Source organism: Drosophila miranda, chromosome XR (assembly GCF_003369915.1).
Source record: "Drosophila miranda strain MSH22 chromosome XR, D.miranda_PacBio2.1, whole genome shotgun sequence".
Lineage (NCBI taxonomy): Eukaryota > Metazoa > Arthropoda > Insecta > Diptera > Drosophilidae > Drosophila > Drosophila miranda.
Genome location: NC_046674.1, coordinates 4,286,976 through 4,309,357, shown reverse-complemented (window position 1 = coordinate 4,309,357; position 22,382 = coordinate 4,286,976). Strand labels below are relative to the sequence as shown.

Here is a 22,382-nt window from a genome sequence, read left to right as displayed (position 1 = left end):
GTAAAGTCGAATGTCATAAGGCCATACAATACTTTGGTCAGAATCATCTTTCTTTTGGATATAACAATAAAAAAGATACAAAAATAATGAAAAAATGTATTATTGCTGATTTAAACAAGCTTTCACACCAAAGTTAATGAAATATTATATCTTTAGCAAATTTAGAAAATAATATCGGGGCAAAATTATATGGAAATGTGTTTTTTATTGACTTTTAATGTTTACCAATGATCGATGTATTATAATATTGGCCAAAAAGAAGTCCTTTCGCAAACAACATGAGTGGATTTGCCAGCAACATTTTTTAGGGGCCTTAAGAACATGTGCACATGTGCACTGTTATGGGTTATGGGCAGGTATGGACAAGATCACCTCACCTCAGGCCCCTACATGCCATGATTGTTGTAAGATTTTACAAGAAAGTATTTTGAGCGAGGGGTGAGGAGCCTAGACTGGCCATGCGTTCGATATTTCTGGTCGTTTCACCTGTTTTCCATACCTTTTTCTCTCAGCAACATGAGTTTTCTGGCCAAGAAACATTTTTGCAAGCCCCGGCAACATTTGGAGCGCGCGCACGGCCTTGCCCCCGCCCCCGCCACCGTTCCCGTTGCCCAATCGAGCTCGTAAAGCGTAAAATCTCCGGCACTTAACATAACAGGGGCTCCTAACATGTTTCGGACAGGGCCCTAAGTTGCTAAGCTGCCTCGCTCTCTTGAGTGCGTTCGCGTTTCGAGTGGCTTTTTCCCTCACGAATCGGTGGCGGCGGCGGCACAGTGGGAATCATGGGTACATTACATTTTTTGAACTCGGGCCGCGAACAATGAAACGACGTGTCGAATTTTTTTTTTAAATTCAGAAAATTACGTTGATTATCCCACTAAAATATCCATACTACTGATATTTTCGACAACAAAAATAAAGCCAACAACATCAACAAATATTCAACATCCCTGCCGCGGACAAGGAAACAGCAGATAGGAATTTTTTTTTGAATTCAGAAAAGTCCGTTGAAAATACCACTAAACAAATATCCATATTGATATTTTCGGCAAACAACAAAAAATATCAACCAAAAGTCTATGGATTTGTCAATTTTCAAGATCCATTAATTCGCCCCGCCTCGTGCTGAGAGGTTGCCGCGACTCGACTTCGACTCGAAAATCTACCACACTCCTACAAAGATCAAATATTTTTTTTTCAAAACAACACAACAACAATTTTTTTGAAACAATATCTAACAGAAAATACAACAAATATCTGTGTGCAGCAGCAGTAACAACCACAACAACGACAACAACAAGTGAGATCAAATTCTGTGTTTGAATGTTTTTTTTTTTTTGAATGGAATTCCTGCTTCCAATGGAAATAATGTGCCTCTAAAAATGCAAATTGCGCAAAGAAAATCAATGTCTATTTAAACATCAACAACCACAAGCAAAAGCAAAAGCAACAGCAACAGCAACAGCAACAAAATCATAATTCAAATACAAAAACGTGTTGAAAGAGAGAGAGCAAAAAAAAATGAAATAAAAAATTAAAATCAAACAACAACAGTCGCCGTCGCAGCAGCAGCAAACATCTATATATACATATATATATTTATATATAAAATTGCATAAAAATATTTTACACACACACACACACACGCACACACGGAAGGCGAGACGACGACAAACACACAAACACACTCGTACAATCGAGCGACAGAGAGACATACACCGACACACACCGACAGGCGACGACGTGGCCCCCGTTTCCCGAGAGATCGTGTGAGCGTCGCTGTCGACGTCGACGTACATACGGTTACCGTTTCGTTCCCGTTCCGATCGATCGTTCAAAAAATCGTATATTATTATTCTTAACAACAAAAATAATAACAAAATCAAACAACGCGGGAGACCAATATCGAAACCAGACGCTGTTCGCAGTTCGCAGTTCGCAGTTGGCGTCACAGCTGCAGTCAGCGTCAACGCCAGCGTCAACGCCAGCGTCAGGCGTCCGGCGTCAGGCGTCATCGTTTTTGTGTTAATTAAATTTACTTTTGTGAATGAAATGCGAAAAAGAGCAAAGCGAAAAATCATTTTTAATAAATGCTAAATAAAATACAACTACAACAAACATATATATATCTGGAATATATATATATGCATATGTATAGATCGGCAGATCGTGTATAACAAAAAAAAAAAAAGAAAAGAGGAGATCTTGAACCCCCGAAATCCGAACCAGCAAAAAGTGCCTGTATCTACTATCTTTTGGATTACATTTTTTTTTTTTATATCTACAACACGAATCCCAGTGCCAGAAAAGGATTATATCTAGCGGATATATATGTTGATTTATTACGGAATAAATTGCACGGATTGCTATTGAAAATCAATGTAAGTGTGCCCCCTTCTCGCCCACAAACAGCTGCTTGAGATACAGATACAAATTGTGTGCTGCAATTTCAGTTAATTTCAACGTGCTCACGTTTTGGCCTTCAGAATGTATCTCTAGATGCTGTTGTTGTTGCTGTTGCATAGCCAGGAAATGCAATAAAATTCTTATATGTAGTATATAAATAATTGGTGTACACTGTACATATTCGCAGATACATAGATGTATCCATAGGAATATCTGATTAATTTATGGCCACATCGTGACACAAAAACATAACAGGAAAGCCACAGACTCGTACATACATATGTATATGGAATGATAGAAGCAGGAAGGAAAATAGCCACAAAATATAGATGCAAATGGAAATGTAGGAACTTATCCACATACAAGACAGTTAGACATGTATCTTGAAGATGTCGATTTCTCAATGAAATACTCTCCCGAGAACAAACTAGAATGCTTGTACTCTCGCCGCCTGTGGCTTTCAGCTGTCTGTTTGCTTATCAAAACATACAGATAATCCCTCGAAATATAATATTAGAAATACTGAAATATATTCTATATATTCTAGGAACATGACTGATAACCGAACCGATTGATCTATCGATCGATCACTCTCGCGTTTCGTTTCCATAGAGAATTCCATTCACAAATCAGCCACAGACTTTTGTACCTCTTCCTCTAATCAGTTTTCCCTTATTTTTGTTCTTTTCTTTCTTGTTTTTTTTGTGTGGCTTTTAAACCTTTGGACACTCGAGAATGTATTTTTCTCCCACTCCCGCTCTCCCCCTCTAACTTTTTTCTATTTTTAAACTATTTATTGTGTTTAATCTAGAAAAAGAAACCGAAGAAAAAGTGCGTTAAGCGGAGGTGTGTTTCGTCATCGGTACACCTCTCGTATTCCCTTCTCCTATGACACTTTTTGTGTGGCTCGATAAGGCCGTACCCCTACCTTTTTGCTTTTGCTTTCTTTTTCCAACGCGCTGACACACGCTTAAAATATCAGCAGACCCTTCCACCAAAAAATGGAAAAAAAGATTGATAAAAAAAAAAACGAAGAACGCAATGAAATATTTTTAAGTTTATTTACTTTTTCGCTTGCTGTTAATTTTTGAGGCTAACGGAAACGCCATCGCAGTGCCAGTCGCATACACAACGAAAAAAAAAAACAACAACAAAAACGAAGAGAATAAATAAAAGAGAGGCGTAAAAAACACTTATTTTTCGACCGATAAACGTCTTAACATTTTAGTTTTTTTTTCTTTTCTTTTTTTGATCGATGGATCCCCTGCCACCTTCTCGCTGTCTCGTTTTTGAGGTTCGTGTGTCTTTCCAAGTGTTCCAAATGTGCCGCTGTTCCAGTGTTCCATTTATGTTTTTGAAAGGCAACCCCAATAACCCATGGAAAACCTTAGCTTTTCCCCTCCAAAAATACGAAAAAAGTCTTCCCGCCTTTGGCGAATATTCTCATCATCATCAGCTTCTATCGTCTGCGTCATCAACGTCATTGTAGATCTTGTGCCTCGTTTCGCTCTGCGGCTATCGCCTGGCGATGTGTGTCTGGTCTGTCTTGCTGTCTAGCTGTTTATTTGGCTAATAAAAATTAAGCATTTAATTTATTTATTTATATTTATATATCGCATACAACGTATCGTATAAACGTGTGTCTCTGTCTGTGTGTGTGTGTGTCTGTTTTTCTGTGCGAGAATCTCCTTCTTCTTCCATTATGAATGAAACGTATTTCGGGGCGATATTTTTGGCTATGACATAAATATTCTACACGGCGATTGCCGAGTGAGAATTGCCTCTTGCCACTTGATTCGATTGAAAAATTTGATTGCAATATTTGAGCCATATTTAATACGAATATTCCTGCAAGTAGATATAGTTCCAGCATTTCTACAGATGATTAACAAAAAGAAGAAAGATACAACATCATATCGTGGGGGTTGGTAGTTTCTGGAGCACCTTTTCCAGGTGTTCGTAGAGCCTTCTCAGGAGTGGAAGAAAGGATATATACTCCTGCGACTACCCTTTCGAATTGTGAGGTGAAAAGTACTTTGTCGACAGATCGCGATACCCGAATTCAATCAATCTTCGTACCCGCCTGCCGTCACTTACTGATCTTTCCACCTGATTTATAGGCAAATGTTGTGTACGAATATAAAGATATAGTATCTAACGGATAGTATTCAAGAATAGATTGAACGACGGACGGAACAACCCTACGAGATGCAAAAATAAAATCAAAAGCCCAACAAAAACTGCAAAAACCAAAAACAAAATGACAGCAAATTAATTGCATTTTCCCGCTAGAGAAAGAGAGAGAGGGACAGAGAGAGAGAGAAGGATTAAAAATAGAATAATCACGAAATACTGTTACCAAAATGTAAATGCAATTCAGAATATACATTTGTATCTCATAGATATCTCTGTACACTTGTATTCTCTATCTGTATCTTTAGAGATGTATCTGTAGCTGTGGCTGTGGCTGTATCTGTAGAATAGTTAATATAAACCAGAACACGTTCTGACGACAACAACACAGACAGAAACGACGACGACATAATTGCAAAACAAAGGCTTAGAAGGCGACAGGGGGGGGGGGGCCCTGTGGCATGGGGCAGGCGGCAAAGCGGACAAAACTAAAGATAGAAAATTGCAGAAAAAATATTCTCATAAATGAAAAACTTTGTGGGGAAAACGAGCATACAAAATGTTTAGCGATGGGGAAAATGCAGGGAAAACAGGCAAAAGGGAGACGAAAAGTTATGGAAAAAGAAAAGATCGAGGAGAAAAGGAATTAGAGGAGAAAGAACAAGGATAAGAGGAGCGAAAGGGAAGTGGAACAAAATATCAGATAAAAGTGGGGGAAAAGTGGGGGACAAATTGGCGGTTTAGGCCAAGAATTGCGCATGGCCTGCACCCCATGTGACATTTACTGAACTCTCGAGTAAAGGTGGCTGCGAAATATGTGGCAGAGGGGCGCTGCAGTGGCACTGGCACTGGCAGTGGCAGTGGCAGTGGGGGCGGGTGGCGGTTGGCGGGTGGCGGCACGTAGCACGCTTCAATGAAATTTCGTTTTGAGATTTTTCAGATATGCCATAGAGAAAGATAGGCACACACACTCGTGTACAAGTATCTATCGGTAACACCACAAAAAGTATCTTTGTATCTGTGCTGTGACAGCCGCCGCCCCACAAGAAGAAAAACTGCGAGCAAAAACAAGAAGCAACACAATTTTGATGCCGCAAGCAAAACATGTGATTTTCATTATTTTTGTCGTCGTCGTTGTCGTCGTCGCAAAAACCAAAATAAAACCACAAAAAAACAAAAAAAAAACAACAACCGAGTCTCTTGTTTATTTTTGAAAATTATATTTGTTATAAATAAGTTGTAGTCTTTTTAAGGGATTCATGAGACGATCGTACCAGAAGTAGAAGGCATAATACCACAAATAGATGAATAATGGAAGAATGTAGAGGAATAATAGTTAGATTTTTGGGGAATTTATATCTAGAAAGGAGACAGAACCCGCTTTGAAATGTGGAGTAATATGTGGAATGGAATCTTGGAAATGGAAGGTCTACACAGGTTTGAGGTGTCTGAAGAGCTCCCAAAATAATGGATTAATGTACATGGTATACAATCATCTGCAGATCGTTTCTGCAAGAGGTTCCTCATCTTCTAAAGAGGGTTTTCAATGGCAGTAAATCCCAAAGATTCAGCCTCAGGGCTCAATGAACTCCCGAAAGAATCGATTACTGTAGAGGAATCGTACAAGTAGGGCTGGATTTCGATGAAAAATTTGACAGAAACAATGGATAAATGTCTAGAGAAATTCTGATAATAGAAATAAAGTTAAAAAAATAGGCCTAAAAAACAGAATTAAATCCCAAATAATAATCAGATTCCCTTGCCAATGGATACTCTGGGATTCCTGTGGTGGATCCTTTTGGAGCACATCCCTCATAATTTCATTAAAGCCAATCCTTTTTTGCATCTCAATTTGGGTGTTTGCCACATGCCGCATGCCGCCAGAAGCTTGTCCATTAGCCGAAGAAAGACAATAACTTTGTGGCAGGCACTGCTGCCCCCTTGCCACACGCTGTCCTCTCTCCCCAACCGCCTTGAGCTCTCATTTCCGTTTTGTTGGCTTTAGTTTTTGTGGCACTTTGTTCTCTCTCTCCAGCATTTTGGCGGCGGAATGGGGAATGGACTGAATGGATGGATGGACGGATAGACGTGCCACCCAAGTGGTTCGTTCGCTACGTCCGAGCAACGCATACAAAATGCTCATTAATCGCCGACACATTCAACATCTATATATATCCATCCGTGTACATATCTGTACATCTATCTATATCTTTGTGCGCAGCTAAGCAAAACAACAAATCGCTGAATATATCGCTATAGAAATTGTCGTCAATGAATAGCCGGTGGGTCGGTGGGACAATAACGAACGATTTAGATACGAATACGGATTCGGATTGGGATACAAAAACAAAAAGGTTTGAAGGTTCTTTCTGTGGAGGAACTCAGGGCGAAATATGTGCTCTAAAGGTGTCATAGTGGGAAACAGCTTCTATAGGATGATGAAGATGGAAAATGTAGCTTTTCCGGTGGATAAATCGAGGAAAAGATTCGGTTCTGATGTATCAAGTGATTAGAAAATGGTGTCCTAATGGTATAAGTGATCGTTAAATGAGTTTCTCTGCCCCAAGGATGGGGTTTCGCTGGAAAAATGACACAAGGATGGGGTTTCATTGGAAAAATTAAACATTTTGGATATAAAGTGTTTAAAAAAGAACGCTTGGAGCTGGAAAAAACAATGTTCTTTGGGAACGAGTTTGAAAAATACAAGTTTCTGAGGTTCTAAAGTGAGTAAAAGCCAGGGCTTGAAGCACCAAAGTGCCCTAGATGATGTTCCCAGCACCATAGAGCACTAGATGATGTTCCCAGCACCATAGAGCCCTAGATGATGCTCCAAGGGATGAATGGAGCAGAATAGATGCCATTTCCTATGACACCTCCCTCCCTCTCTCTTTCTCTTTCCATCTCTCTCTGAATTGTGTAATTTTCTAATGAATTTGTAATGCAATTGCTGCAACCGTTTGACCTTTGCCACCAGAAGAAGCCAACCAGGCAGGCAGCAGGTGAAAACTCCAACGTTTTTCATCGGGAAAATATGAGAATATCCACGGGGCTTAGGTTTGGGCTTGCGGTGGGGGTGGGGCTGGGGGTAAGGGATAAGCAAAAGCTAAAAGAGGCAGCAAGAGTCATGGTCCAAAATAGCACTCTGGCGCTTGAGGAGGCGTCTGGAGGCGGGATCTTGTGCGTGGGCCACAGGACGCTCTCTGTCTACAGGACTCTGCAACGTTTTAGCCATGTGTTCGCGTAGGTGACCTCAGGACGGGCCTTCCCACGCAGCAGCAGCACCACCAGCCTTCCTCCTTCCGTAAGGCTTTTGCCTCCGTGGGCGTGTGGGCGTGTGCTTGTCCACCCACAATCAAAACGATTTCCACCAGACAGCTTAAGCGTCCGCCTCCGCCTCCGCCTCCGCCATGCCCCCTACTTTTGCCTGGGGTTACAGTTACAGGTGTGTGTGTGTGTGTGTGTGTGTGTGTGTGGCAGGGTGACAGCGCTCTCTCTAAGGCTTTCCGCTTTTCGTTCTCTTTTTGTTGTTGTTGTGGTTTCTTTTGGTGGAAATTTTCGTTGAATCTAAAAATAGACTTTTTGGGGTTCAAAGGAAATTTTGTGGGACGAAACGAGGCAGACGCAAACGCAGACGCAAATGATGACGAAGACGAGGAGTCAAGTGCGTGCAGCCCCCCAGGGGGTATGTGCGTGACACGAAGTGGATCTAAATTTAACTTCCAAGAAATCATAGAAATTATAGCACTTTTCCTATGATTTTCTATTGTTTAAAGTGGAGGAAATTATCTCTAAAAAGTGCCTACCATATTTGCAGGGGAATCTGTGGAAAAAGTGAAGATTTCTTTGGCTTGAAACCTCCTTTCCTTATAGAAAACACTCTTTTAGAGATCCTTTTTTGGTGCGTGCCTGCATTTTGGAACGAAAGTTGAGGGGAAAAGGGAAACCCTACCTACCATACACAAAGTATCTGGTAGATGTTCCATCTCTATCTTTGCACACACACACACGCCAGAAAAACTTTGCCCTGAGAGTCACGCACTTTTCGGGTCTCATTCTTTGATAAACTTTTGGCTTTGCCTCTGTCTGCACGCACCCCCAGTGGGTGGCTGTGTGTGCGTGTGTCTGTATCTGTGCGTGCTGTATCTTTGGGATACATTAGGGCGGGTCAGGTTGTTTACATAGCCCACAGTCGCCTGCCTCTTGGCTGTTGTCCCTGTTTTTCTTCTTCTTTTTTTTGGTGCTTTTGTCGGGTGGGTAGGACTGTTCCTTCCCCAAAAAGGAGGCCGTTGCCGTCGCCCAAATATTTGCTGCTATTTTTGGGGCAAGGACTCTATAAATAGAGGAGCGTCAGGCGGCTAGAAAAGACACGAACGCGGAGGCGGCGGCGGACGGAGAGACAGACAGGCCGGCGGTTAAGGCGGTGCGTAGATGTATCTGTATCTGTGTCTGTGTGCTTGTAAATGTATCTTTTGGGTGTGTGTGTGTGTGTGCCGTTTCATTGACGTCATCACCAGCATGTCATGAATTTTTTTTGGTTTTTTTTGCAATTTTTATTCTATATATATTTTTTTTTGTCTATGGGCACAGATACACACAGCCAGCTGTCGCCGACTGCGCTGCCGCAGCGTTGGCCGCGTCTTCAGATACTTAGATACTTCTGCCGCTGCCGCTGGCGCTGCCGCTTCTGTGTGGGCGTTTGCGCGTGTAAGAAGGATGTGAGCGGAATTTTTGAATAGAGAATTTCACGCAAATTAGATATATAGAAAATAATGTTGTGTGCGTGTGTGTTTGTTGCCTGCCTGCCCCTCTGCCTCTCCCTCTTCCTTTCATTCTGTGTGTGTGTGTCTCTATTAGTCTGTGTTTTCATTGTATTCCCCCGTTTCTATTGTCACGAGAGAGAGAGATGGAGCCCATTCCCAAAAGGTGTGGGCGTTGCTTTGAGGACTAGAGAAAGAGGAGGAACAGAAAGAAGGGATAGGTATCTGTATTATAATTTCAAAATTATAATAACAGACGATTGACGAGGGGATGAAACGGGTACCAGAACGAACTAAGAAGGGAGGCCATTAGGAAACTCAATTCAAATATATTATGGAATTTATTCCATATTTATGCCAATAATCTGGGCTATAATGTTCATATTTATACGTTTTGATCCCTGTTTGGAAATGCTTCGAATGCTTCCCGGCAAGTAAAACCCAAACTTTCATCAAATATATGTTTTTACAATTGAAAATGCCTTATGTTCTACCCCTAAATGGAGAAATATATTCTTTGATTGCCTGCCAAAAACTTATATACCTATTCCTGGATAGATATGAACATATAACCCAAGAATGGAAGGGAATCCAGCAGTATTTCCATATGCAATGACTGACTGGACTCGATCCACTCGATTCACACATCATTTTCGTCCCCTGCCTCACAAGGCACCTCCTGCTCCTGGCCGTATCTGGAAGATACAAGAATGAAGGCAGCAGCTTGCAGCAGCGATGATTCGATTGAGAATTTCAACAAAAGCGATGCAATAGAAATCCAAATCAAGGAAATCATCAATAAGGCTAGAGAGAGGGAGAGAGTGAGAGAGAGAGACAGACAGAGAGGGATAGAGGGGGGAGAAAACATTTTTCACAATGAAAAATCAGGAGAACATCTGTTGGATGCGTGGGTTTTAGCTGTATAGAAAAAAAAAACACAGGGAGATCTCTGGCGATGGAAAGGTGTTTCTCTGGCTGTGTGTGTGTGTGTGTCTACAATGCCTGCACGCACAACACGATCGGAGGGGCATTATACCATCCTGGGAGTAGGAAGATGTGCCAGGGCAACACATGTTGCAGCTTCCTTTTTTGGCTGCCACTTAACTCGCAGCGGCAGCGGCAGAGAAAATTCTACCTGAAATCTACCTACTTTACAAAAGGCACGGACACACACACACACACACGCGGAAAGAGACATAGATACATAGATACTTTTGGTTTGTAGCCTAGAGAAAATTGTAAGAGGAGACAGATGGAGCAGCAGACGGCAGGAGGGGAGCGACAATCGGCAGAAGAAAATCTTAAGGTCGATCACTTTGTAGTTTATGTGGCTTCTTCACCCCACTGCTTCCTTTCTCTCTCTCTTTTCTGATCTAAGCTCGAAAGAGCAGACACCAGAGACTCAACAGTCGTCTTCGATGCAGCGATGAGCCTTCAAAAAGAACTAGTTCCAGGGATTTTAAACACCTAGAAGGTTCTCTAGGCATTGATCGATAGTTGGGTAGTACGTAACCCCAGGGAAATGTGAGGAAAAGATCTCTTAAAGCCGAAACAAAACGACCTGCCAAATCCTCAGTTTCCTCCATCTTCAAAGCGAATCGGGATTTTGGCCTCCAGCAAACCTCAAGGCTCAAAACTTGTTCTTTGAACTAGTTCTTTTGAGAGGCATCTCTGATGGAAATTGGTTCGCCATCTCTGTCTCTTCTTGGGCTCTTCGTTTCATTCGTTTTTGCTTCATTTGTTGGTGATTTGATCTCTTTTGATGCTTCTCCCTCTCTACCTCTCAGGCGATCTCTGGCTTCTCTGTTTCTTCAATGATTTCTATATAAAAATGTCTAAAGGAAAACCCAAAAAAAAAAAAAAAAGAAACCCTCAACATTTCAGACACCAAGAATGAAAGAACATAATCATCATTATCATATGATAATTATCATTGTGGAGAGGGCCCTGCCATACACGAATGTGGCTGTGTGTTGGTGTATCTTCTTTCATTAACACACATTTCGGTAGTATCTGTATCTGTGTGAGGAGCCCTTTGCCGCTGCCACATGTGCTGCTCATTTGCTTTGAAAACTATTAGCCTGCTGGCTGCTTGTGGCTGCTGCATGCAACATATGGTCTCTGGCGGTGCCTCTCTCCCTCTCTCTCTCTATCTCCTCACTCGATTGGGCATTTAAATAGTTTAATGATCTGTGGGCTCTGCGCTGTGATGTGACTCTCATCTGGAGTTCGGGGACTCGAGCTCTCGGCTGTATCTATATCTTGCTGTCGCTCCGTCTCTCCCCGTCTCCCTCTGCATCTCTGTATACTCGTGTATCTCGTGGCAGCAGCAGCAGCATCTTCTACCGGATTCCCGTTTCAGATGCCTGCAGTCATTAGCGTTTCCTGTGTAGGTTTTTCATCTGTCGCTCTTCACATTTCTCATACATATGTATCCGTATCCGTATCTGTATCTGTATCTGTATCTGTGTCTTTGCATCTTTGTGTGTAAGTGTGTGTGTGTATATTTTTAGCAGACATCCCACAAAATGCAACATGTTTTCAAAACAGAACCCATAAAATAGGGATAAACGGAAACAGTTTTGTTTTTCGAAAGAAAAAAAAAACGTATCTAAAGAGTTTTCTAGTGTTAATATTTTATTTGCATAAATATTATAATTGCTTCTTTGTTTTGTATCAAAATTGAACAGAAATCTCCCCCCAAGAAAGGCCTCAAAAAATGACGAAAATTACAATCAAAGCTACTCGCTTTTCACACCATTTCCTTAAAGCCCAACATTGACACATTTGTATCTTTTATATGGCCAATTAATGCTTGTGCATACAGATTTTTGCTGCCACCAGAACTTGACATAAAATTGAAAATCAGAGCAGCAAAAAAAAGTCCAAAAGAAATGGCAAGAAAAAGAAAAAAACAAAAGAGTTTTTCGTGCACGCATTCCAGACATGATAAATGCACAGAAAAATGGGTGGGGAGCTCTCTCGAATCGGAACAGTGTCTATAGGAAAAGTGGCAGTAAATGCAACGAAAGGTTTCGAGCACTTTTGGGGGGGAAGAAAACCTTTGAAAGGGCACTACAAAAATCCATAAAAAACATTTGCTCTTCGGTGTTCAGGAAACTGCCTCGTATTTCATTATTGTATTTATTTTTGTTGTTGGTTTATTAATGAATATTTTTTTTTAATTGGGTCACATGTTGACATTACCATTTTCGCCAGGGCAATAATATTTTATTAATTAATTTGACAATTGAAAACGGTAAATGGCCATTGATAAGGCAGTGTGGCAGGGAGGGGGGGGGGGGGGGGGGGGGGGGGGGGGGGGGGGGGGGGGGGGGGAGGGCAGCGGAGGCAGGGGCAAGTGTCTGGTGTCTGGTGTCTCTGCCCGTCGCCGAGTTGTTGACCAGAAACAGAGCAGGGGTGGGGGCAGGGGCAGGGGCAGGTGCAGAGGCGGTGGCAAGCGGCGGAGGCTGCGGAGTGAGAGACAAACCTGTTTGCATTTGATTTTTTGCCTCGCTTTGGGAAAGGGAGAGGGAGAGGCAGAGAGACAGCGAGGGGTATTATGATTTTAAGAAGAGGTTTGTTTGTGGTGGAAGTATTTTGGGATATATTCTTTCGATATCTGCCCATCTTCCCTGAACAATCGTCCCACTATATCCCATTGTTTCTTTAAGCAAAACGTGAGATCTGCGACCCATAAACCTAGTTGTTGCCTTCGGTACTGCCGCCCCTCCCTCGGCCTCCCCGTCCCGCGATTGGGCCCTCTGCCGTCTGCTGCGTTAAATAATTTTGTTTAAATCGCGACTGGCAGTGACACTTGTTTGTGCAAACAGGCGAACAAACAAACGCAAACCCACAGAAACACACAGAACCGAACACAAAACAGACAGAGAGGGGAAGCGAGCGAGAGGGAGAGGGAGAGCGAGAGTGAGAACGAGAGAGACACGACACCATCAACACCAGCGACTGTGAATGCGAATGCGAATGAATGTATCTTTTGAATCGTTTGGATGAATTAGCCATGGGGGACATCGCCCCCGCTCTGGCGCTCAACCCTCCCCCCCCCTCCTCAGCCCCTGTCTTTGCCTGCCTGCCTGCTGCTGCTGCGGATCCCCACTTATTAATGAAAACGTTTCAAATGCCACATTTCACAATTCGTGCGCCATTGAATCACATCTCTCTCTTTTCGTTTTCGTTGTATTTTATTCACAAAATACGAATACGCGAATATACGTGAATGCGAATGCGAATTGGCAGCACTGCTGCCGCCTCTGCTGCCACTGCCGCTGCCGCCTCTGCTGCGTTCCAAGGTCAAAGTTTGCCTCAGAAGAACAAGAATTTTAGTGCAATTAAAAATAAGCGTGAAATGAACAAAAAACAATAACAACAGCAACAAAAACAACACTAAACAAAAATTGTTTTCAAATTACGTGTGTACGCGAGTACGTGTGTGTGTGTGCGTGTGTGTGTGTGTGTGTGTGTGTGTGTGTGTGTGTGTTCTGTTTGTGTTTGTATTTGTATTGCCGCTGCTGTGCTTTGCGGCCAATTAATTTAAGAATGAAATCGAAATCTTGGCATTACTTTTGTCGGGGGGGTTACAGAAAGGCAGAGGAGGGGGTAGGGGGGGGGGGGGGTGGAATACGTCAATAGAAATAAGAAATTAAGGCTAGATATTGGAGGTGAATGGGAGCTTGGGATACCCTCTGAAGAAGAGTTTTTGTATGGAAACATAGGTGTAGAAATGTATCTTGAGAAATAAGGGAGACATATAAGGATTTGCAGGATATATGCAGGATATGCGTATGATTCTATGACAGTGCCTGGTGGAAAGTTCATTGGATTATCTTTAGAAACAAGGAAGATATAGTGCTTTTAGTCCAGAGGATACTGCGCCTAGAAATAGGGTTTTCTTCAAAACTGAGATTTTTCCACTGAAAATTCAGAATACCCATAAAATGCCTCGAAATATCATCTAGGGTATCACAAAAAATAAGAATTATTTATTGTTCATGTATTTTTGTAATTTTGTTGTTGTTTTGTTTGAAATTTATAAAGCAATTTAAATATGTTTTTATGGGCAACATTTACACCTTTTAATGGGATTTCCAGCAGCCCCCGAATCACATGGGATTTATTGGTCAATATCCACTAGTTTACGCGGGAATTTATGGCCAATTTGCACTAGTTATTGATATTAGGAGAAACAGAGAGAGACGAATCAGAATTCCATTCATTGGGAATGTATTTCGAGCAGTTCTGCTAGTTCTATATCTTTTTATAGCCACATCAAAGCATTTTCCCCATAATTCATTCTTTAAAAAGATACCAGAAAAAAGCAACAAGAATTTACTACCAAAAGGAAAGAAAAAGTGTATATCAAAGAATCCGAGAATGACGCTTACATATTCCCAACGATTGCCAAAGATACAGATACAGATACAGCTACAGCTACAGATATATAGAGGGACCTGTATTTTTCTTATTGGCAATCACTGGGCCCCCAGTACCGATCCCAATCCCGAACCCGATTTGTGTGTGTGTTTTTCTATTTTGCTTTTTTTCCCCCCCAATTGTTGATCATTCTCGAAAATTGTTTTTGAGTACCGGACATGACGTCAATAAGTGGGCGTTTGTGTTAATTTTCTTTATTTTATAACCCCCTGCCGAGGGGACGTATACTTTCGGTTCGCAGTGTACGTGGATCTATGCCATACTATGTATAAGCACGATATTTATGGGGAGACTCTAACGTCCCCTAACGTGTACCTAGGGGCATGGCCATGCCACTGGAATATCTCTCTCTTGCTCCCTCTCTCTCTCTCTCTCTCTCTCTTTTCCTTGTGGATATATGCCCCCATTGGCGCTAGAAACAATTTTTATGCCTCCATATAATAATAATAATAATTCGTTGGCCTTTTTTATCGCTTCGATATGGGAATATACTTTGTTTTGTTCAGTAAACAGTCTTATTTTTTCTTCATATTTTTTTTGTATTTTTTATTTTTGCCTATATGGCATTTTATGGTTATAATTTCCTGTATTTCCTTATTTGCCAGCACCAGCGAGTGCTCTTTAATTATGTGTGTAAGCAAATGTTTATCGCGACTGCGACAGAGAACAGAGTGCGGCTGTCTCCTCTGGAGATCGTAGAGGATCGCCTGCTCCTCTAGAAGATCGTGTTCCACCTTCTTCTCAGATCTTTTTTCTTCTTCTAGAGAGCTTTCTCTACTCTCCAGAGCTTCTAGAGATGTTTGTCGCCTTTAGAGATCTCTCTCGGACTCTCGAGATCTTTCTGTTAGTCTCGCGAGGCAATCGATCAGTGGGCATTACTCATACGCCGCATGGACCGGGACCGTGGCCTCAGGCCTCAGCAAAAGAGATTAACTTTTGCTCTCGTTCTTGTTGTTGTTGTCTTGCCATAAATCTGACAAAAACATGCCATAAAAATACCATAAAAATACCATTGTTTTGCCATAAACATGTGCCATAATCATCAGCACATCATATCATACGGTCTACGCGATACGCGATCCGATCCCCAGTTCAAAGTTCATTCAGAATCTTGAGATCTTTTTACGCTAATTTTTGCGCCATTTAATAATGAAAGTTATGTCCATATTTTTAATAGACAAACGGAAATACTGAATGGAATTTGTGGAAACACGAAATCAAATCAAATAAAATTCTAGAGGCCAGATAGAGGCGGGCTGGGGTGCGGTGGGGTGAAAGCAATTAAGACAGATAATGGGGGTTACCAAATGTCGAGGGCGGCATTCGAAATTTGTTTGTACATATACTCGAAAGCAACGAGAGAGGGAGAGAGGGCGAGAGACAGAGAGAGATTACTACCGCCAGATCTGTTTGGCAGCAGTCTCTCAAGTAATTTGATCTCCAACTCTAGATCTCTAGACCGAACCGAACCGAACCGAACCGTACCCACAAATTCCATAGAAAAAACCCCAGAAAGCGACATAATCTTCAAAAACATCATGTGCTCCCGCCCCATTTCAAGTGAAACTCCAAAACGAGTGACGAGAAATATAATTATTATAATAAAAACCTCAAGATTGTGCCTTTTATAAATATGTATCTCAAGAAATGTTTAAAAGATGGGTTTCTGTTTTAATTAACAACAAAACATTAAACCCGTAAATAGAGATGAAAATTTGCAAAAAGTTAATTAAAAGCAAAGAAAAATGTACTTTGAACCCCGGGCACGCCCTGGTTTCTTATGGCGAGAAGAGACCTTGTGTGTATTTGTGGGGTGCCCACGTGATCTACGTGATATTTTGATTAATTCGTGGAATTCTTGCAGTTTCTTCGGGATCAAAGACCCCCATTTAAGGCACGGAAATTTACTAGAGAAATATCATTATAATACCGCCGAAAGAAACTTCAACTAATGATATATCATCGCTAAATGTTTAGAAATTCTATAAAAGCATCATTATTATCAGTATGATGGATTGGAAAACCTTTAAACGTTAGATATATCTCAGGAATTGACTGAAATATCAGTAGATATCTTTAAACTAAGGAGATATCTCATTAAACTCCAGATACGAGTGATGCAGCAGAGCCCCTCGGTTGATTTGAGCACTGCTTGCGTGGCCTGCAATTAAACAAATTATAATAAAATATATGCTAAGATATCCTATAGATATAATCCCTAAACTAATGAAAATCTCTCTTTCTTTTTCGTTTACAGATAGCAATCGTAGCAAAAAAGGCAATCACTGCAAAAGGATGAAGGCAAATCGAGCTGATTCCGAGGGCAGAAACTATTATCGAAGGCATTGAGAGACCCGAGAGAGAGAGAGAGAGAGCGAGATATATCCAGAGAAAAGATATATATGCAATAGCGAGAGAGAGAGAGAGCTCTGGAGGCAGAGGAGGCGGTGGAGAGGAGACGGGAGAGAGGAGAAAGGAGAACGAGAGGAGAGGAGAGGAGAGAGAGTGAGTGAAAGAGAGAGTGTAGCAGGAGAGGAGCGGTAGCGGGAGTATTGGAGTACAACACTACATGGATCGCAGAAATGGCGGCGATCCCTTGGCGCCACCCCGGCCCCCGAAGCTATTACCGCGCGTGCATCGACCAAGGGCGCCGGAGCCGACAGCACTAAGTGGTGTCCAGGGAGGAGCATCCGTGGCATCGACAGCAGCAACCACAGCAGCAATCCACAATAATAATTCACAGCAGCAACAACTTAGTATTAACGCAACGACGACAGCGATAGCGACAGCGACGACGATAAATAATAACACGATATCGATAATACCCGCATCACCGATTTCGGCCGATTACGATTCCGATTATCAGATCCATCATCTGACATTTCTGCCACAGCGACCGAGCAGCTTGAGTCGCAACAGCAGCAACGCCTCCTCATCGACAGCGACTGCGACTAGCAGTAGCACGGGAACGGGCACCGGCACGGGCTCGGGCTCCATTTCCGTATCCGGTTCGAGCTTCCGCAGACGGCCGCCAGCACCGGCGCCACTGTTGAGCCTAGCATCCGCGGCGGAGAACAACAACTTCCTTAGTCATTTCCAAACCAGCGCTGATCAACCAGTGCCCCAGTCTCCAGTCACACTGGCGCAACCGCGACCCGAGTCCGAGAGGCTAACGAACGAGTATGTGGACACGCCGCTGCAGCATGCCACGCGCATGCAGCATCCGGCTGGGCAGCAGGACAATGGCCAGACGACAACGCATCATTTGCTGTTGCTGCCACAGCGGCAGCAGCACCATCAGCATCTGCAGCACCTGCAACACCCACACCCGCACCAGCACTCGCATCATCATCAGCAATCCTCCTTTGGCCAGCAGCATCAGCAGCAGCCACCTCATGTCCGACTGGGAGCGACGACGGCGGCAACGACGGCGACGCAGGGAGGAGCAGGAGCAGGAGGAATCGATCATACCGATGGCTTATTACATTCACATTTGCACTCCACAACGCCAGCGCAACAGCAGCAGCATCACCTAAGCAAAGGACAACCCGCCACAAAGCCTCGACTGGGACTGGGACTGGGCTTGGGCTTGGGCCTGGGTCTGGGACTGTCGCAGCAGCCCATCACGCAACCCATCATCACCAAGCAGCCGACAGCCACAACACCCGCCACGCAGACGCTTCAGTCGCAGACGCAGACGAGCAAGGAGCACATGCACGCACTGGAGGAGCTGCTGCAGGCCCAGCCCGGCAACGGAGGCGGCGGACCCGGACCCATTGTGATGGGGGGCGATCCCACGCTAATGATACCCATTGTGTGTCCGCGGTGCGGCCGCTGCCGCTGCGAGCAGTGCCAGAGTCCGCGCCCGCTGCCCCAGACATGGGTCTGCAACAAGACCTGTCTGTGCAGCGCCGAGTCCATCATCGACTATGCCTCCTGCTTGTGCTGCGCCAAGGCGTTGTTCTACCACTGTGCGCGGGACAACGACATGGACTGCGATGACGGCAACGGCACCCCGTGTGTGGACAATCCCTGCTCCTGCGGCCCCTACAAGCGCACCCAGAGATGGGGCTGGCTGGGGGCACTGTCGATTGTGCTGCCATGCCTGTGGTGCTACTGGCCGATGCGGGGATGCATGAAGCTCTGCGAGAAGTGTTACGGGAGGTTTGCGGGCCGCGGATGTCGCTGCCAGGGCGTGGGCGGGGCAGGCGGCATTGGCTCCACCAGCAGCATGCTGCCAATTGTTCCACTGGGCGTCAACGGAGCCAACGGCGGACTCGGCGGCGGCCTCAATGGGACGACCAACGGAGGGCAGATCGGTGGAGCAGGCATGGGACCCTTGAGCCAGGCCAATGGCAAGGCCATTGATCATGGCTGCAGTGCGGCCGCCAGTCGTATCCTTCGCAAGGGCGACCTCACCCCCGAGAAGCGGCTCCTCGACTCCAGTCCGGACTACTAGAGGGGGGAGTCCCCCCGTGTTCTGTGTGTGGTTTTTCCCAAGCCGAAAAAACCTCAGACACAGGGCAATGAAAATTCACCAAGCAGGAGCTGGAATCTGGAGCTGGAAAATGCGGTGGAACCCAACCCCTAAAAATATATATAGTATATATACGAAAGAAAATATTTAATATATGAATTAAAGGATATAAAAACAAGAGGAAAGAAAGAATGAACGAAAGAAAGAAAGAGAAAAAATTAAATAACCAAAGACTGCAAACAGATAATTATTAATTATTAGAAATGTTATTTAAAAAAAATACAATTTTTTTTTTTGCTTAATTAAAAAAGGAAAGGGAAATGAAAAAGAGAAGCGGGAATCCGGGGAAACCGGGAAAACGGAAAAGAAAGGGAAAACTAAAGGATTAGGGATTTATATTTGGCTTTTTATGATGATGTGTTTTTTGTATTATTTTTTTTTTTTTTAATTTTAAATTTTAAAATTCAATGTTCAATTTCTAAGTCAAATTTTTAATTTTTAAACAATATATTTTGTATGTATAAAATGTATTCCAATGAATTTTCCAATGCGAAAAACACACACACACACACTCACACACAAATGTTTGTACCGGGGGGGTGGGGGGTAAACGAGAGTAGAGGAAACCCTTTTTTTTATTTTCATATAAAAAGAAAAACAAATAAAAGAAAAGAAAAACGATTTGAAATGAGGCATAACACCAGATTATATAGTACCATATATAATCCTATATACAACATGAATACATATACTACGGAGCGGAAGAGATAAGTTTTTAGAGAAATATTGCAAATGGCATAAGAAATTGTAGTCGAAATATATTATACCACGTCCATTTTTGATGTTGTAGCAAAAACACACGCATAAAATATTGTACGAATTTAAAGAAATTCTTAACTTAAATATTGATGTATCTACGATGTGCCGTAACGTGTATTTCTTAATGGGAACCATAGACCAGGATCCAGTACTCGTGTGTAAATGTGCTTATAAATGTATCTATTGGTAGCCGGAACAAATCTGTTTGAGAGGAGAACACTACCCTACTCAACTCTACTCTACTCTACAATATATATGGGAATAATGAAATTAGTTTCTTATGAGTGTATTTTATAGATGCTATATCGTAGCCCCGAAGCCGAGAGCAAACATGAATTGTACATACAAAATACAAATATTCCAAATAATAGCAGAAAAACCAGAAAGGAACAACTGAACGAAGGAAGGAAAGAAAGAAAGAAAAGCCAAGCCAAGAAAAACTTAAATGTAAAATGCAGCAAAAAACGACAATTTTTTTTTTTTTTTTTTTTTTTTTGTATAGAAAATATCCATATGAAATATGATACAAACAAAAAAAAAACAAAACATTTAAAATATAAAAACAAATACATACAGTGGCAAATTAGCAACTTAAAAGCAAAACAATTTATACGAAAAAAAGAGTAAAGTAAACTAAACAAAAAATTAATATTTAAAAACAAAACACTAAAAACACATTACAATATATATTCGCTATATATATCTGTAAACTGTAATCTGTATATGTACTATATATAACTATGATATATATATATACGATACGATACGATACGATATGCCTAGATATATGTACCTATGCTTAAAAGAATCCTAACTATTAAAATAAAAATAAATACAAAATGCAAACACACAAAAAATGCAAAAAACAGAAAAAACCCCACAAAAACAAACTAAAAGAATGGAAAAACAGAGGAAAAACTCCTTCAAGATTTAGTTGGTAAAATGCAAAAAACAAAAGAAACAGAAAATATCGATACAAAAACCATAAACAATTTAAATATCTAAGGCACACCCTCTATACATACAACAACAAAATCTATACTATAATGAATATTTATTTTATTTGTACATTTCATTATAATATTAAAAAATAAACAAAAACTGAATAGCAAGGATGGAATGATAGACGGTAGAGGATGATGAATGGATGGATGAGGATCCTGTGAGAGCATGAGAACCAGAAGAACTTTATGTAATGTTTTTAGAATGTATGTTCCGTTAAAAACTACAAAATAAAAAAAATCATATAATACTAAAAAAAAAACAACAACAAATTTCTGTTTTTGTCTACTCTCTCTTAAGTGCAACAGAACGAGCCCCATGCCTGGGATCGGTTTGGATCGAATGGGATCTCTGTTTCTGAGACTACATATCTGTGTGCGTCTCTGTCTCTGCTCAGTCTCTGTGTGTATTGGTGTGCCAAATGGCTATGGCAAAATAAAACTAAAGCAGCTGTTTCCGGTATTTGATTGATAGTGAACTGGCAGTTTGTTTATCTCGCGCACACACGGACCCCGAACCGAACCGGACCGGACCGACGGCCGACGGCCGATGCTGATGCTGATGCCGGGGCCCCAGAACGCTACAGCGATTCTCGTTTGGATTGGGGCTGCCACACACACACACACACACGCACACACACACATGCTGTTGCACACACAGAGAGACAAAAGCAGAGACAGAGGCAGAGGCTATGCTATCCAGTGGCAAGCAACGGCTGTGGCTGCCACTGCTGCTGCTGCTGCATTTTGCGGATGCTATTTGGGGCCGCCGTCGGCGCACTTATTTTTAAATTACTAAAAACTGAAAAAAAAACTGAACACTAAAACATGTGGAAATAAAGTTGAAGCGCTTTCAAGACTATGGGTATACCTGTGGACATGAATTTCGAATGACATCTTTTGATAGATTCTTAGACTATAGCTAACAAATTTCAGTTCTTTATCTATAAGATTTGACTGATTTTATAGACAATAGCTATATAAACAAGCCCACGCAAATTCCTTCCTCTAGATATTATATTCTCACAGATCTAGTATTGTTGAAGGCTTTATTTGCCTGAAACAAATCGGAAATCAAAACCAACCTCGTACCCTGCAAGTACAGGGTATTCTGTTGTTGCTGCCTGCCGCTGATGTTGACGAAGCGCTGCACAAACATTGCGGGCGGTGGCACACCGACAACCTACGATGAAAATTTACAACGGAAGGCGCGCATCAAATGTTGCAAGCACACACACACACACACACACACAGTCGCATAGGTAGAGAGAGAGAGAGAGAAGGAGAGAGGGATGTGCCTTTGTACTTAATTTAAATTTAACTGCAAAATATTTTCAC

General features: G+C 42.3%; 1 protein-coding gene across 2 annotated transcripts; it reads left to right on the top strand.

Moving 5' to 3' along the window:
- Window positions 1-782: 782 nt before the first annotated feature.
- On the top strand, window positions 783-21,078 carry LOC108152882 (protein sprouty). Of its 2 annotated transcripts, none has more exons than XM_017282516.2 (2): window positions 783-1,300; window positions 17,005-21,078. In XM_017282516.2, exon 2 carries the CDS (start codon window positions 17,317-17,319, stop codon window positions 19,204-19,206), a length of 1,890 nt encoding a protein of 629 aa, XP_017138005.1. In that variant the 5' UTR covers window positions 783-1,300; window positions 17,005-17,316; the 3' UTR covers window positions 19,207-21,078. The 2 variants fall into 2 exon arrangements, with proteins under 2 accessions (XP_017138005.1, XP_017138004.1); XM_017282515.2 differs by lacking the exon at window positions 783-1,300 and adding an exon at window positions 1,626-2,381.
- Window positions 21,079-22,382: the final 1,304 nt, after the last annotated feature.

What these genes read in the sequence shown, in the direction of transcription:
- LOC108152882 (XM_017282516.2), top strand. Translation starts at nt 17,317, where the DNA reads ATGGATCGCAGAAATGGCGGCGATCCCTTGGCGCCACCCCGGCCCCCG.